The 14,185-nt window shown below is 50.0% G+C and overlaps 1 protein-coding gene across 1 annotated transcript; it reads left to right on the top strand.

Annotated features, from left to right (window-relative positions):
• The first annotated feature begins 273 nt into the window (after window positions 1–273).
• On the top strand, window positions 274–13,828 carry LOC114857322 (zinc finger protein 536-like). Its single transcript, XM_041071171.2, has 4 exons — window positions 274–282; window positions 633–2,253; window positions 7,328–8,197; window positions 13,359–13,828. The coding sequence occupies exons 1-4, from the start codon at window positions 274–276 to the stop codon at window positions 13,592–13,594; spliced, it is 2,736 nt and encodes a 911-aa protein (XP_040927105.1). The 3' UTR covers window positions 13,595–13,828.
• The last annotated feature ends 357 nt before the right edge of the window (window positions 13,829–14,185 follow it).

The raw sequence follows: 14,185 nt of genomic DNA, 5'->3' as shown, positions 1-14,185 counted from the left end.
CTGGTGAAAAAAACCTTTGCTCTTTTACTTTAATCATTTTTTTCTTCTCGGGCGTTTCACAGGTTAGTGAAATGCAAAGGAAGGCCAGGTAGGAGCATGCGAGTCTTTGATGTCTTAGCATTGTGTGCCAGAACAAACTGAGATCTAGACAACGGTTCTTACCTCACCCTTTTAGTAAAGATATTTTGTCGAGGAAGCCTTTGTGGTTTCACTTAATCAGCGTTTTCACGCTCTCCAGCAATAATCTAGAACCACAGCTATGCTTAACACAGGATGAGGAGAGTCAGAGCCTACTTTGCTCTGCTTCCTGACCTATTTGTGGTGCATCACTGGCATTAAACAGCAGTTGCAAAAGTACAGATTTACCCACATGTAACTTTACAGCGACTCCTCCCACCTGTTCGTTCTTATCTTGTAGCTGAACTCAATGTCACCATTCATGGTTTTGTTTTTTCTTTTTTTAGGTCTGAGCTACAACAAAGAGACGCTTGATCACAGCAGAATGAATCTACATCCTGTTTTGACTGAATAAGTGCAAAAAGTCAGCAGAGAGTTCGCTGCTAACCTTTGTTAGCTGTCTCGCGCAGGCACCCCCGGATCGCCGTACTGTAAAATCAGCCAGTCCCTGAAAGGACAGCTTCATTACCCCATCCACCCACCCAATTAGGAGCCAGATGGCGCTTCTGGCCAATCAAATTATGGATGCGAGGATTCTCAGCAGTATGAACGGCAGAGTGGAGCTTTCCCAGTTTTTGAGAGTCTCCAATCAAAGTATCGTCTCCCAGGTGACTTCAGCCCAGGACGACGGCCGCAAAAATAGAAAGTATCCCTGTCCGCTGTGTGGGAAGCGCTTTCGCTTCAACAGCATCCTTTCACTCCACATGCGCACTCACACGGGCGAGAAGCCCTTCAAGTGCCCGTACTGCGACCACAGGGCCGCGCAGAAGGGGAACCTGAAGATACACCTCCGCACTCACAAGCAAGGCATTCTGGGTAAAGGCCGCGGGCGGATCAGAGAGGAGAACAGGCTGCTTCACGAGCTGGAGGAGAGGGCGATACTGCGGGACAGGCAGATGCGAGCCAGTCACGTCAGCCACCAGCAGACCTCTAAGATAAGTCACCTCCCGAAGCCCCAGCTGCAGGCGGTTCTGACCCAACCCCAGTTTGTGAGCGGTCCCGAGGCGGCCGAGACCCAACCGCGTGCTTCCGTCTCGCCCAAGGCGCCCGCCGTCCACGACGAGTCCATGCAGCCGCAGTCCGCCGGCTTCCGCTGCTCGTTCTGCAAGGGGAAGTTCCGGAAGCAGCAGGAGCTGGAGCGCCACATCAGGATCCTCCACAAACCCTACAAATGCACCCTGTGCGAGTTCGCCGCCTCGCACGAGGAGGAGCTCATCGGCCACGTGGAGACGGCGCACATCACCGCCGACTCGAGCTCGGGACAGAAGCCGGCCGCGGGCTCCGGCGACAAGGAGAAGCCGGTCGGGGAATTCCCCTGCGAGGTGTGTGGCCAGACCTTCAGCCAGGCCTGGTTCCTGAAGGGCCACATGAGGAAACACAAGGACTCCTTCGAGCACTGCTGCCAAATCTGCGGCCGCCGTTTCAAAGAGCCCTGGTTCCTCAAAAACCACATGAAGGTCCACCTCAACAAACTGGCCGCTAAGGCTAATCTACCGGCCGAGCACGACGCCTCTGTTCACATAAGTGACCCAACGCCGGACCACCAGGGAAACCTCTACTCCCAGTACATGTCCCGCATCCATAACAGGTTCCTCACAGCCGAGAGGACCGACCAGCTAGACTACAACCAGATATTCGCCACCGCAAGCATTGACGTGAAGGTTAGGGAGATGTTAGGCAGGGTGATGTCCTCGGGCGCGGGCCCTCTGCCAGACGTGGAGGGCTCAGCGTTGTTGGGGCTAAATCACCACGCCCCCCTGCTGAGCGCCACCGGCGTGGAATACCTGCAGAAAGTCCTCTCCAGCAGAGCCGCGCAGCCCGGCGGCAGCTACCCGGGCTGGCGGATCATGGCGCCCGTCGAGCAGCAGATGCAGCGGTGCTCCTCCTACGTGCCCGAAAGACGCCTCTCCGCAGAGGACGCCCACATGTGCCTCGCTGACCCGGACGGCACAGTCGCCAGCAGGCCCGGCAGCCCGGGCGGCGCGGGCCTCCGCGGGCCCACGGAGGTCGCCGCGGAGGCGGGGAACCCCCACTGCGGCAGAGCCCTGGAGCATCGACCACAGGCCTCCTCTCCAGGTAATTCGGTCACCGGAAGCACGGCTAGTCTGCGGACTGCTTAACAATCTGCTTGCTGTTGCCCTTTTTAGATCGTACAGCATAAGGAGTAGTGCTCGGCTTGCGAAAACAGCTCAGAGGGGCGCTTTCCAAAGGTTATTTTAATCTTATTACACTTGAACCGATAAAACACCACCGCACTCTGAGGCTGGTAACGTCAGAGGGTTTTGACCTTTGGTCAATTTAGATTCACTTTAATTCTTACAAATCACAATGAAATGATCTGAAGGCACAGAAAAGCAGATCCATACTTGACGTAGAGTATATTATTATTATTAATTTCTTTTTTAAACTGCTGTACGTCTGGATGACAGCCGTGGCCTCGTTTCTCTGCCTCGGTGTAGGTGGACATGTAGCACAGGGTCAGCAACACCACCACAGATATTACTGTCATCCACAAAGACTTTGTCTTCCTTTTAAAGATAATGGCATCATGTTGAATCGTAGGGATAATTAGTACCCTCTATTTTATATCCGTCACATCCCCACCCCTTGCCTACGGGGGCACAAGATGTTAATGCATGCCATCTGGTGTTTTTAATGATTTGATATATACCACCTAGTGATTTTTATGATTTGATCTACCACCTGGTATTTTTATTGATAGTCTTCTGTTCCACCTGGTGATTTGGATGATTCGGCTCTCTGGGTAAATGCCTTTCTTGTCATGGCGTCCTGCTAACATGTTATCATGAGCCTAAATTACTGCTACGACGTTGTTGTTAAGAGAAGAAAGACGGAATAAATCCCAACTTTTGTTGCTCCCTCCTTCATGGCTCATGACTATGGGCATGTTTTGTGGCGCTGGAGCGCCGTTGTTATGTACGTCTGAGTCGGACGCGCTCTCGTGGGAGCGGATCCAGTATCCTCTTAAATGATGGCCGTATAGCAGAGATAAATGGATCAGGTCTTAATCTCATTAGATGTTTTGTTTCCGCATTGTACGCACACACTGGTATCTGAACATTTACATATCACAGTTTATGGCCAAATCCCTCTCCGGTCGCTCTTTAAGGAACACATTCAAGCTGCGTGCTGCTACTCTCCCCTCTCCTGCTCTATCTCTACGACCATACGGTGTCACTTCCAGAAACATTTGTGATAGCTGGCTAGCTGAGGATTTGAGTGCACACAGTTCTGGGATGGCACATTCAGTATCAGACTCTAATTTCAGTCAATATTAAGCATGGAAACTAATTCATTGTAAAGGTCAGGCGTCATTGCTTTAGTCAGTGATGGATCCGGCAGCCTCTCTCTCCCCGTCTCCTCCTCTCCTCCTCTCCTCTCTGTTCTTAGTCCTGTGTAATGGTAGACTCACTCTGGGGGCTTAGCACCGCATTGTTTAGCTCTGACAATATATCCCAGAGACCTCTGCAGCTGCTCCCTGCGCTCACAATGACAGATTAATTAACACAATCACACGCTGCTGGCCCTGGCTCAACACACAGGTCTGCTGCGGGACAGATAGGTAAATCCTACACATATGGAGAACACGCACCACTTGATGAGGGTTTAATAACAGGGATAAGTTTTTTCGGAGGTGGGGGGATGTAACTGATCAAGTCTGTCTGTGTCGACGCTCAGACGTGGAGGGGAGAGAGAGAGAGAGAGAGAGAGAGAGAGAGAGAGAGAGAGAGAGAGAGAGAGAGTTTCTAATTCAGGAGTTCAGAGATGCTGAGGAAGAATTACCACTGCCAGATGTTCAGCTTGAGGAACATTGATTAGTCCAGAATTACAGGCTGAATAATTCATAGTCAGCCTATGGTGGCCATGAAGTTATTGATGTTCTCAATATGGATAGCAAATATAGTACAGTCATGGCTGTCAGAGCGAGAGGCGGCTTCTTGGTGTGAGATATCCACATACTGTGGCCCGTTCAGACTCTCGATTGCACACATCCAGCAGCTTAAATTAGAAAATTCGACTTTGATTTCAAAAGGAGGCGTGTGTTCCGAATTACTTCTCTCAATATCTAATCAGGACATGTTTCAAAAATGCACGTTGACTTTAATTATAATCTGAGATTAAGAATAATGACTCTTCTTAAAATGATCAACTAATGAAGGGTGCACGCTTCAGGCCTCTGACCTACATTGGACCAGTGAGATTCCAGCTCCGTATAAAAACACGCTCGACAAACATAAAATGCTCTGACAGTTATTAATTAGTCCCATTCAATACTCTTAACCTCAAGGTCAATGAGCAGACACCATGTAATGATGTTGTCCCTACATGTGTTTTGTCCCTCGTTCCGTGCCTTTCTGCTACTTTTTGCTGCTGGAGGAAACTGAAGAGGCTGAGACGCGTCTGTGAAACCGCCGACACCCACATGAGGCTGGATCACGTAGCTGTTACAGTGACACGAGTCCGTCCTCCGCGACGGCTCACAGTAAAAAGCGCCTTTTAACTAAAAACGCATCTTTATCTAACTCTGTCGCGCCCCGGGATTTACAGCCTGGGCTCAGTCTGACTGGTTCGCCTGCACTGATTACCTGTTGGCTTTTCTGTCTCCCTCTCACTTCTGTCTTTTAATCCTCTTTTTAATTATTATTGCAGATATGAGGCTCAAATTAAGCTCAAAATGCTTGTTTTCCTAGCATGCAGATAAAAAGATTTACCCAGGGAGTTCTGAACACCTGCCTTGAAATATTGTTCCACCGTCTCCTGAATGCCATTTGGCTTAATTGACTTGGAAACGTCCCAAATGCGTCATTGACTATGTGGTCTAATTAATATTAATAATATATGCTATTATAAACATCAAAGAACATCTGGTGCCCCTGTTTTTCTCACCAGTCTTGTGTGTGACTCTCGCTCCCACTCTGTTTCATCTTAAACCAAAGCGAGCCTGCATGCATCTCTGTTTTGCATTTCAGGTGCTTGATTGCGAATGCAGACGGAGGCACATGGAGCCCGACGTGCACAATGCAAAGCGCCAAGCGCCTGTGTAAGCATGAGCGCCCGCGCGCGCGCCTGGGATCGCGTTGACGGTTATAAATCTTAAAAGCGCCTTTTCACATGAAATGAATCACTTGTCCAAACCCAGCTGCATGCTTTCTCCCATAGACATGGCTCACTGGAGGCACTTCTTTATTTATATATTTATTTATTTACTGGCTCCTCATCCAAGTAAGGGCGGATAACTCACACGCATCACTTCATTAGATGCTCTGTGTTAGGTGAGAGAGGCTGGGGTTCGTAATGATGCAGTAATTGGAGTTTTGGTTGATAAATCTAAGCTCTAAAATTACTCCCCTCACATAATGTGAGCCTCGGCAGTGTAAGTAAATCTTAAACTGATTAAGTTAGCATGAACCAGGCAATCACAAAGATGGCACCCGTCCAGGGGCGGAGGAAAAAAAAAGGCAGACTCTTCAGTCTTTGTGTTGTTTTACCGCTCCCATGTAGGCTGGCAAATGGGTTCAGGAAGGTCCACGCTGAAAGATGAGGTCAGATATATGTGTTTTCTGCCTTCGGAGCCGGCCGGTAATGTCATCGTAATTTAAGCCACGGAATAATTGAGATATATAGCGCGTCTGAAAGAGTTCCATTAAGCTGTTTGGATTTTTTTTTTTTTTTTTTTGGTCCGTTACTGGAGACAAGGGTGTGGCGCTGTTGAAGTGTCTTTCCCGCTCTCGCACACCCACACACGTCGCCACGCACGTGTGATGTACGCGGGCGCTAAATCAAGCTAGCCCGCGGACGCACGCGCGCCGGCGGGGGGCGGGAACCGGGAGCTAGCGGTGCTCGGTTCAAGGACGGGAACGGCCCATTTCAGCTGGGAGCACCCCCCCCCACACACACACACACTTTCACTGGGTTCAGCTCTATTTAATTAATACGCAGCCGTTTCGTCCGCCTGGAATGACACAAAACAGCCAGCTTTTACTGGCTTTCCAGCTCACAATGGTGGCTTTTCTATTAAAGTTGGAGACAAAGTAAAGGAACAACTACAGATCATTAGATTTAGATTTACCTCAGAGAATTACCTCAGGGTCAGATCTTGAGGTGTATGAAATTGATATTTCTCTGGCGGGCATGAATCACTGTTGTAACTCAGATATTAGTCCATTAAAGAAGAACAATAAGGCATCAATATGCATAGAATTAAATTAATGGTGGTGGGTTTATCTCCCTATTCCAGACGCATCCCTAAAAGACACAGTATAATGTATGACCTGACCTTCAAATGCCAGGAGAGTGTTGGGCAATAAACTGCCAATATTTGTGGCTTAATGGCGTCAGATGACTTTTACTGTAATTGGAATGGCAGCGAAACAGCTGGGCTGTTTAAAGACAGTGCAAGGCTGAGGTCTCAGACAATCACTAACTCAAAATGGTCACAGAGCGTGTGTTTAACCCTGAAGGCTGTTCCTGTGATCGCTATGAGGATTTAAACTGTAGGTAAACACGCGGGAGAGGACCTGAAAATTACCTTTAATTAAAAGTTATGGCGCACGCGATCAGATATTGCATCCAGATGGATATTATTCACCGGCTAAAAGGGGAAAAAAATTACCCATTGTCATTTTCCACAATAATACACTTTGTACTTTGTGAATTATGTTCTCATAGCACCATTCATCAAGTGTGAAGCAAAAATAAACCCCGCTACAGTGCGCGGTTAATCAGAACCGCTCACATGTTGGACTTCGTTATTTTTGACTGGGAACCCCACTTACTGGTTTTGATGGAATGAGGTTCTTGTCTGCGACATGTGCCTTGTTCTGGTCTGCTTTACAATTTCACTGTTTATTATTTCTGGAAGAATCTTGTTTGGTGTTAACATCTTTGGGTGTATTTATTGCACATGGTGGTGGCGTCCATACTGTAAAATGATGGATCACTGGAGCTGAAAGCTGATTACAAGCTTGATTTACTGCAGGGCAGCGCTTAAATCATTCAACTCAGCCTGGTGTGGGATTGCAACATTTTTCATGTTTAGACAACAGTTGTTGCTACATACTAGTCTCCTTATGTCTGAAATGCACGGATCCTTGATTTAATCTGGATTGCGTTGTTCTCTCTGTGCTAGGTGAGAAAGCCTACAGGTGTCCAGTCTCCAGCGACTACGCCGCTGCGCAGTCCGCCTCCCTTGGCTTCCATCTGGACCGGTACCTCTTCCCCCACTGGAAAAACAGCAGGGATCTCTCCTCTCCGCTGCAGCCCACCAGCAGCACCAGCTCCAGCCCCAACCCCATAGCCAGACCCAGGTCCAGAGAGGAGTGGAGCCCAGCTGCAGGTCCCTACCTTGCTTTGGAGAACCACGCCGACCCCCTGCTGCTCAACAAGCAATCAGACCTCAGCGACAAGGATGCAGGTGTGGACGCATCTCTACCCGCTCCAAACAGGAAGTCTCAGTATGAGCCCTTGGATCTGTCCGTCAGACCAGAGTCGGTCGCGTCTCCTGCTGCACTGGTGCAGATGTCTGGTGTTTTTAGCAATGGGCTCTCCTCCTCCATCACCCGCCGGCTTCAGAGTTACTCCAACGCCGCAGGCGAACCCGGGGCGAAGCCCGCGTACCAGTGTGACCTTTTGGCGCCGGAAACAAAAGAGGAGATGAGCGCGGAGAGCGCCAGCTCCACGGGCCACAGCGGCGATGCCGGATTCGAGACGCCCGAGCACGGGAGGGAGGACGAGAGCGACGAGTCGGCAAACTGGAAGATGCTGGAGGAGCTCGGACCGGCCAGCGGAGGAGAGAGGGACCGGGACAAGCGGGGCCGGGCCGGGGCCCAAACCCCCATCTCATCGCTGGAGAACCTGACTCCGGGTCAGGCCGAGCCGCTTCAGCACCAGGGCCTGCTCTCCTTCCTCAGACCGCGGGGGGTCCTGGAGGGCACAGCTGGCAGCTCGCACACAGCCGGCCTGAACGGAGGGGGGACCATGGAGAAGGACGTGGCGACAGGTGAGGATCAGCATGTTCACCGCGCATCTAAAAGCAAGCATTGCCACCTAGTGGACAAAGACACAACCTTCATCGCTGTCAACTTCCTAACTACCGTCGTACCTTTTCTCATGCTTTATCGCACCTCATCTGAAATGTGACAGACCATCGCAGGTGGGAATACGGGCTATTAAAGACAGCTAACCCAACCCGGTGTGCGGTATAATTGACTAACTCGCATCCCGGCTGCACATTGTGAGCCGCGAGGATGCCGCCATAGAAATCCAAACAAAGTTTTTCGGCGGTGTCTCGTCCCTGATCACCTGACGGCAGATGTGCGAGGAGCGAGTGTGAGCGTGAGAATGAATCACGCCAATTACGAGCCACACACTTCCCTCATACTTATAGCACTTTGGCGTCTCCTCCTGCCTGATCTTATCTCTGATCTCGAACAGGGGCTAAAGAAGACACAGGTGTGTGCCACTGATTACCCCCACACTTTAAAGGATGATATAATCTCCTTGTGCGATAGGTTACAAATCGCCCGAACCCAGCGAGCCCACTGATGGAGAGGTTTAAGCTCTTGTGCTGGTGTGATATGCTTGCTGAGTGCAGGTTTAATAATGCTGTCTCTCAGGAGAGGGAATCCAACAGCTGGGGTCTTTGATATGCATGTATTATGAGTGCAACATGATACACCTTCCCTCTGATCCCCCTCTTATTCGGAAACTCAATATGTTCATGTGAAAGACAGGAAAGTGCCTGTCAACTCCATTAGGGATTAACATCTGTTCCCGTTCTTTATGATTCCAACAGCAAGATGTAGTTTTCTGTTCGACTGTACAGATGGTTATTATAATATTCGGAAAAGGCTCCCCTCCTCTTCCACCGCCATCATAGCTGTCACACTGCTTTCTTTTGCTTTTATCGTCCATAACGCTGTTTGGATTGAAAAATTAGATAGGGTTTAGAAAAGCAGGCGGTTTTTCTTTGAGTCGTCTTTTATGCGATTTCTTTGTCTGAACAATCGGCGTCATAGCTCCTAGCCGCTATATTATAGTGTAACTGCTGCTTGTGTTTCTCAACAATCGGATCAATGTATCATTAGCTGCGAGCAGCTATTTCAAGCACCCTGTATTTGTTTCCCCTCGTCGCCGCCGCCGCCGCCGACGACGCAGCAGCACTCGCCTGTCACTCAAACCGGACCCGGCGACTGGCAGCTGACATTGAGAGTCCACTGGGCGTCCTCCAAAGCGGAACCGGGCAGGTGGTCCGGCAGCCTGTCCTGTCTGCGTGGCTGACCAGGTGGCTTTGTCACGGGGCTGTCTCCCGTCGCCCCCCCCACCCCCCGCTCCCCATCCTCTCCACACTGTACGGCACACGGAGTGGCACGGTGACATATTGCCGGGCAGTTTGGACATGGAGTGATGTGTTTGTGATGACAGTTCAGGTCGGCTCCAATGTGCCAACAGTGGTAATTGGCCAGATGGTGACCTCTGGTTGAACCTGTCTGCATGCTCATTAGTCTCGCTGAGCCCTCCCTTGCGTTTTAAGCAGGAGCTCTCAGCGGCTGCACTGCTCAGACTGAGCCACTAGATGGCGACATTCACCACTCTATCAGCAGATGTGCGTATGTGGCGTCCTAATATTCCTTCAGCAGATATTATGACCTGCATTCATATTTTTTTACTATAGTCATGCAGCACTCAGATGCCTTTATTGTTAAAAAATAAGCTGACTGTAAACCAGTTAACCAGTCGACTGGTGTAAAGGCCGTGGACCAACTGGTTATTTAGGATCTGACATCAGGCCTCCCGGCTGCATGAGAACAAGTGAATATGAGAAGATCGATAAAGAAAGGATTAAGAATGAAAGCACACAGAGGACAGAGAGAAATAAAAAGCCCTGATTTGAAAGGTTGAAAGGGGCGAGTCATTATCTCATTGTCTGACCTCTGCATAGCCTCCGCGGAGAGGGTGACAGAACGCGAGAGAAAAGGGAAGAGGACGATCGTATGGAGATAGATGGAGCGACAGCGAGGTGAAAGAGGAGCGGTAGCGCGGGCCGTCTCCGCGAGCAGATGTCGTTCGAGGGCAGCGAGAGGGCAGCGCGGCCTGCCTTTGTGCCGTGTCTCTCCCCATAGAGATAATGAAGGGTGGAGCACTGGGAAGGATGTGCAGTCATCACTCACTGTCTGTGTGCCATCAGAGCTCAGGCCAGTGTCATCCGTCACCATTCAGCTCCTCTGGCCCCCGTCGGCTCCGCCACTGTCATCATGGTCATTATCTCAGCCTGTGACACACAGAACACGCCCCTGCCACACACGCACACGCGCGCGCACACACGCGCGCGCGCACACACACACACACACACACACACACACACACACACACACACACACACACACACACACACACACACACACATATGTTCAGACCTGAGCTGCACATGAATGTATTATTTTACATTTTAACTTACATAAGTATCAAATATCCGGCTAAAATTACTTTTTTTAATATATAATATATAAATAACTATTTCATGAACCAGTTAACCCCGCTCCTGCCAAAGGTAACATCATCCGTCTCTCCCCACCTCTGGAGCTCACTAATGACGATGTTATATCTTGTTTGTTTAATTTGTACAAAAACCAAAGCTTAAATGGGAAAAGTGGCGGTTTTTAGGGAAATGTTATGCGCTCAAATGCTCTTGGTGAGTGAGGGAGCTTTGCTTGTATGACGTCTGAGTAGAGAAGAAGCATAAGCGCCCACACGGACACACGCCGGGGTCTTAGCAGCACTTAAAAGTTAAAAGGGCTTAAAAAATGAAGACAAATTTGACCTCACATCAGTAATAAACAGAGCGACTTCCTGCTTGGTCTGAGGCCTGGCATGCTTCATAAACTGTGAGGTGAACAGTGATTTGCAGCGTCTCTGTGCAAATACAACTGAAGGAAAGGACGGCAAACAAAACATGTCACGAAGTGGAATTATCCTTTAAGACAGAGTCAAAGTCAGCATCACTTTTTCAGTTTTGTTAAACTATTGGCACATCTTCAGTCTTTCTCTCAACACCACATAATACCACCCTGCTCATTTCCTGTCCAGAACTATTTGTGCATCTGTGCACATGGACATGTATGAGAGGCTGTGTGTGTGTGTGTGTGTGTGTGTGTGTGTGTGTGTGTGTGTGTGTGTGTGTGTGTGTGTGTGTGTGTGTGTGCGTGTGCGCGTGTGCGCGCGCACGCGTGTGCCTGTACACGTGCGTGTGTGTGTGCATGTGTGTGTGTGTGTGTGTGTGTGTGTGTGTGTGTGTGTGTGTGTGGCCAGAGCAGCCTGTGAATGGAGGATCATGTGGTGAAGAGATGGATGGCTCTGAGCCTGCTGCTGTCTCCTCTAATTGTAAAATATTAGTTACATTAGACTCTGGCCTGTGATTAATGGAACTTATTTGGAGGTTGCCCTCTCTTGGACCTCCCCTCTCCACTGGTGGGAGTGAAGAAAGAACAGCAGACCCGGGACGACGGGGAGGAGGGAGAGGGAGGGAGGCGGGGGGGGGGGGGGGGAGCAGCAGGGTAATGGGCAGCTGATGTAGACGTGAGTCCGCTTGACTTGTGATTAACAGACTTTGTGAGAGCGTGACACGGGCCAACTTCAACAAGTTTGTACCGAGGGGGGAATCTGGTCAGTTCATCAAGTCGCCAACTGGCGAAATGTGGAAAAGTTAGGTGAATTTATACATTTCTACAACTTTAGTATCAGTATCAGCAAAATGCTGCATCACCCCCCCCCCTCGTTTCCTGTTTTTCTGCTCCCAGTGATTGAGGCTGGTGACGTGGGACAGGTGGTGTTTAACTTGGACCACTAACCGCTATATATGTGGCTCTGACAAAGCTTTTCTTTTACTGTTGTTCCTCCTAAAACGACCCCCCCGTCCCCTCCCTCCCATCGCTCCCACCCATACACTGCTCTCTCTCACACTCACAAACAAACCCCACTGTGCCATCCTGATGATATTCAGATGTGTCAGACCTCATTCTCTCTCTGACTAGTCTGGGAAGACGTGAGTGTGTGCATGTGTGTGTGTGTGTGTGTGTGTGTGTGTGTGTGTGTGTGTGTGTGTGTGTGTGTGTGTGTGTGTGTGTGTGTGTGCGCGTCCTTTACGGCCATCAGGTTATTATACACCAACAGATGGAGCATTACCTTTTATTGCTCACACCTTCTGTGAGTTTTCCCTCTTTTCCCCTCAAAAACACCTTTTTTATGTAGATGTGAACGCGAGTGCTCAGCTGCGCGCAGCTGTCTCCGCTCTGATGAGGTGCATGATAGAGAGGACGAGGCGCGGGGTGGGGTGAAAAGGCTGAGGCAGCCCTCGGTTTTTGGGAAGTGATGTCAAATGACATCAGCACATAATGGTTTACTGTAACCATGAATCACCGAAAAACACATTGAAGTGTTAGACGGGGGGGGGGGGAAGAGAAAGTCATTATGTGAGGTAACATCTCAAAAATAGCTCGGCGGCGAACAAGGACACATGGCTGTCGAGGTAGGAAGGTAAATGATTCATCCGGAGCAGTTTTTTTGTTTTGATCTCAGCAACAGCTTCGGGGTTCGGTGTCACGCTGATGTTTACTGAGGTCGGGTAAACCTCTGGAAGCCGCCGCTCGCGCCTTAAAGCCGCAGCGCTTGTCGTGGAGGTATTTCGGGGCGGCGGCGGCGGCGGCGGCGGCGGCGGCGGCGGTGGCGGCGGGCCGGGGCTGAGTGACGGGCAGGAAGCTCCGGCGCGCCTTCGCCTCCCAGCTGCAGACGTCCGTCATTCCTCGGCTCGACACTTGCGCGTGCGCGCCTGTTTGTTCGTGCCACTGTGTGGGTTTTGTGTGCCCTGGAATGCGCCGCAGCGGACTGGAGTTTCTGCTCGGATAAAGTGTGCAAATAGTTCTGATGAAGCGGAATCAGACGGCTTCATGTAGACGTAGAAGTGTCGGAGGCATTTGAGGGTCCCTCTCAGAAACCACATTTCCAGTCAAGTGTCATATTTAAAATACTTTTTAACCATATGGACGATTTAGAGTAACTCTGGACTGTGGGATTCACACAGTAGCACAGAAAGGCATGAAAACAGGGCAAAAGCTGTATTATCGGTAGCACTAAGTCCATTTCCTGCCTCCTGCTTTGTTTTCCAGCTCGGAAGCCCTTCCAGTGCAGGTACTGCCCCTACAGCGCCTCCCAGAAGGGCAACCTGAAGACCCACGTCCTGTGCGTCCACCGCAAGCCCTTCGACAACAGCCTCTACCCCGACCGCCGCCTCCGGCGCTCGCACGCGCCCCACCGGCCCTCCAGGTCGTCTCAGGGCGTCGCGGGGGACGACCCAGCGCCAGGCAGGGACCAGATTGGCATGACATCGCTCTGTGGGACTTGATGTTGTCATGGAAACAGCGGATACAGACAGTTACCAGTGCTGCTTCAGCGTCACCTCGAAAGGCTTAGGATGATTGAGATTGTTAAAAAAAAAAAACGAAACAAAAAAAAAAAAAAACATACCCAGCCAACCTTGATGTACATTCCAGTGTTTATTTGAGAGCCACAGTACGTATTTATCTGTAGCAAAAGAAGCTGCCTATAATAATAAAGTCCCCTGTGATGTGAAAGTGTAGCGGGGGTATTTAGTGCCGTTCATTTTGTCAAAAGTGTCCGAACGATTTACTTGTGTTTACATGCATCTATCAGTTCAACACTTGTCGGATAGGGAGAATGTAGCGTGCCTGCCCACAGCACTTGTTCTTTCATCCAGTAAATACCCAGTGTTGCATTTTTGTAAATATCACTCGATTTCCCTTCCAGTCCAGAAGTCTCGTCTATCTGTCAGGATGCGGTGCCAGATGTTCGGGCTTTAATCGCGGCAGATGTAATGAAGTAGAATGTTGCACATCGGAGCTTCCATTTGTTCTGGATTCCACTCCAGGGAGAAAGCCTCTCTCACATATAATTATTGCCCATTAACTCCTATGCT

The sequence above is a fragment of the Betta splendens genome, chromosome 6 (genome assembly GCF_900634795.4).
Source record: "Betta splendens chromosome 6, fBetSpl5.4, whole genome shotgun sequence".
In the NCBI taxonomy this organism is placed as follows: Eukaryota; Metazoa; Chordata; class Actinopteri; order Anabantiformes; family Osphronemidae; genus Betta; species Betta splendens.
This window is presented reverse-complemented; position numbering and strand designations above follow the sequence as displayed.

Bases quoted from the DNA above. Each gene is read 5' to 3' on its own strand.
- LOC114857322 (XM_041071171.2), top strand. The intron at 2,254-7,327 runs GTAATTCGGTCA...TCTCTGTGCTAG, and splicing joins ACCACAGGCCTCCTCTCCAG to GTGAGAAAGCCTACAGGTGT. The intron at 8,198-13,358 runs GTGAGGATCAGC...TTTGTTTTCCAG, and splicing joins GGAGAAGGACGTGGCGACAG to CTCGGAAGCCCTTCCAGTGC.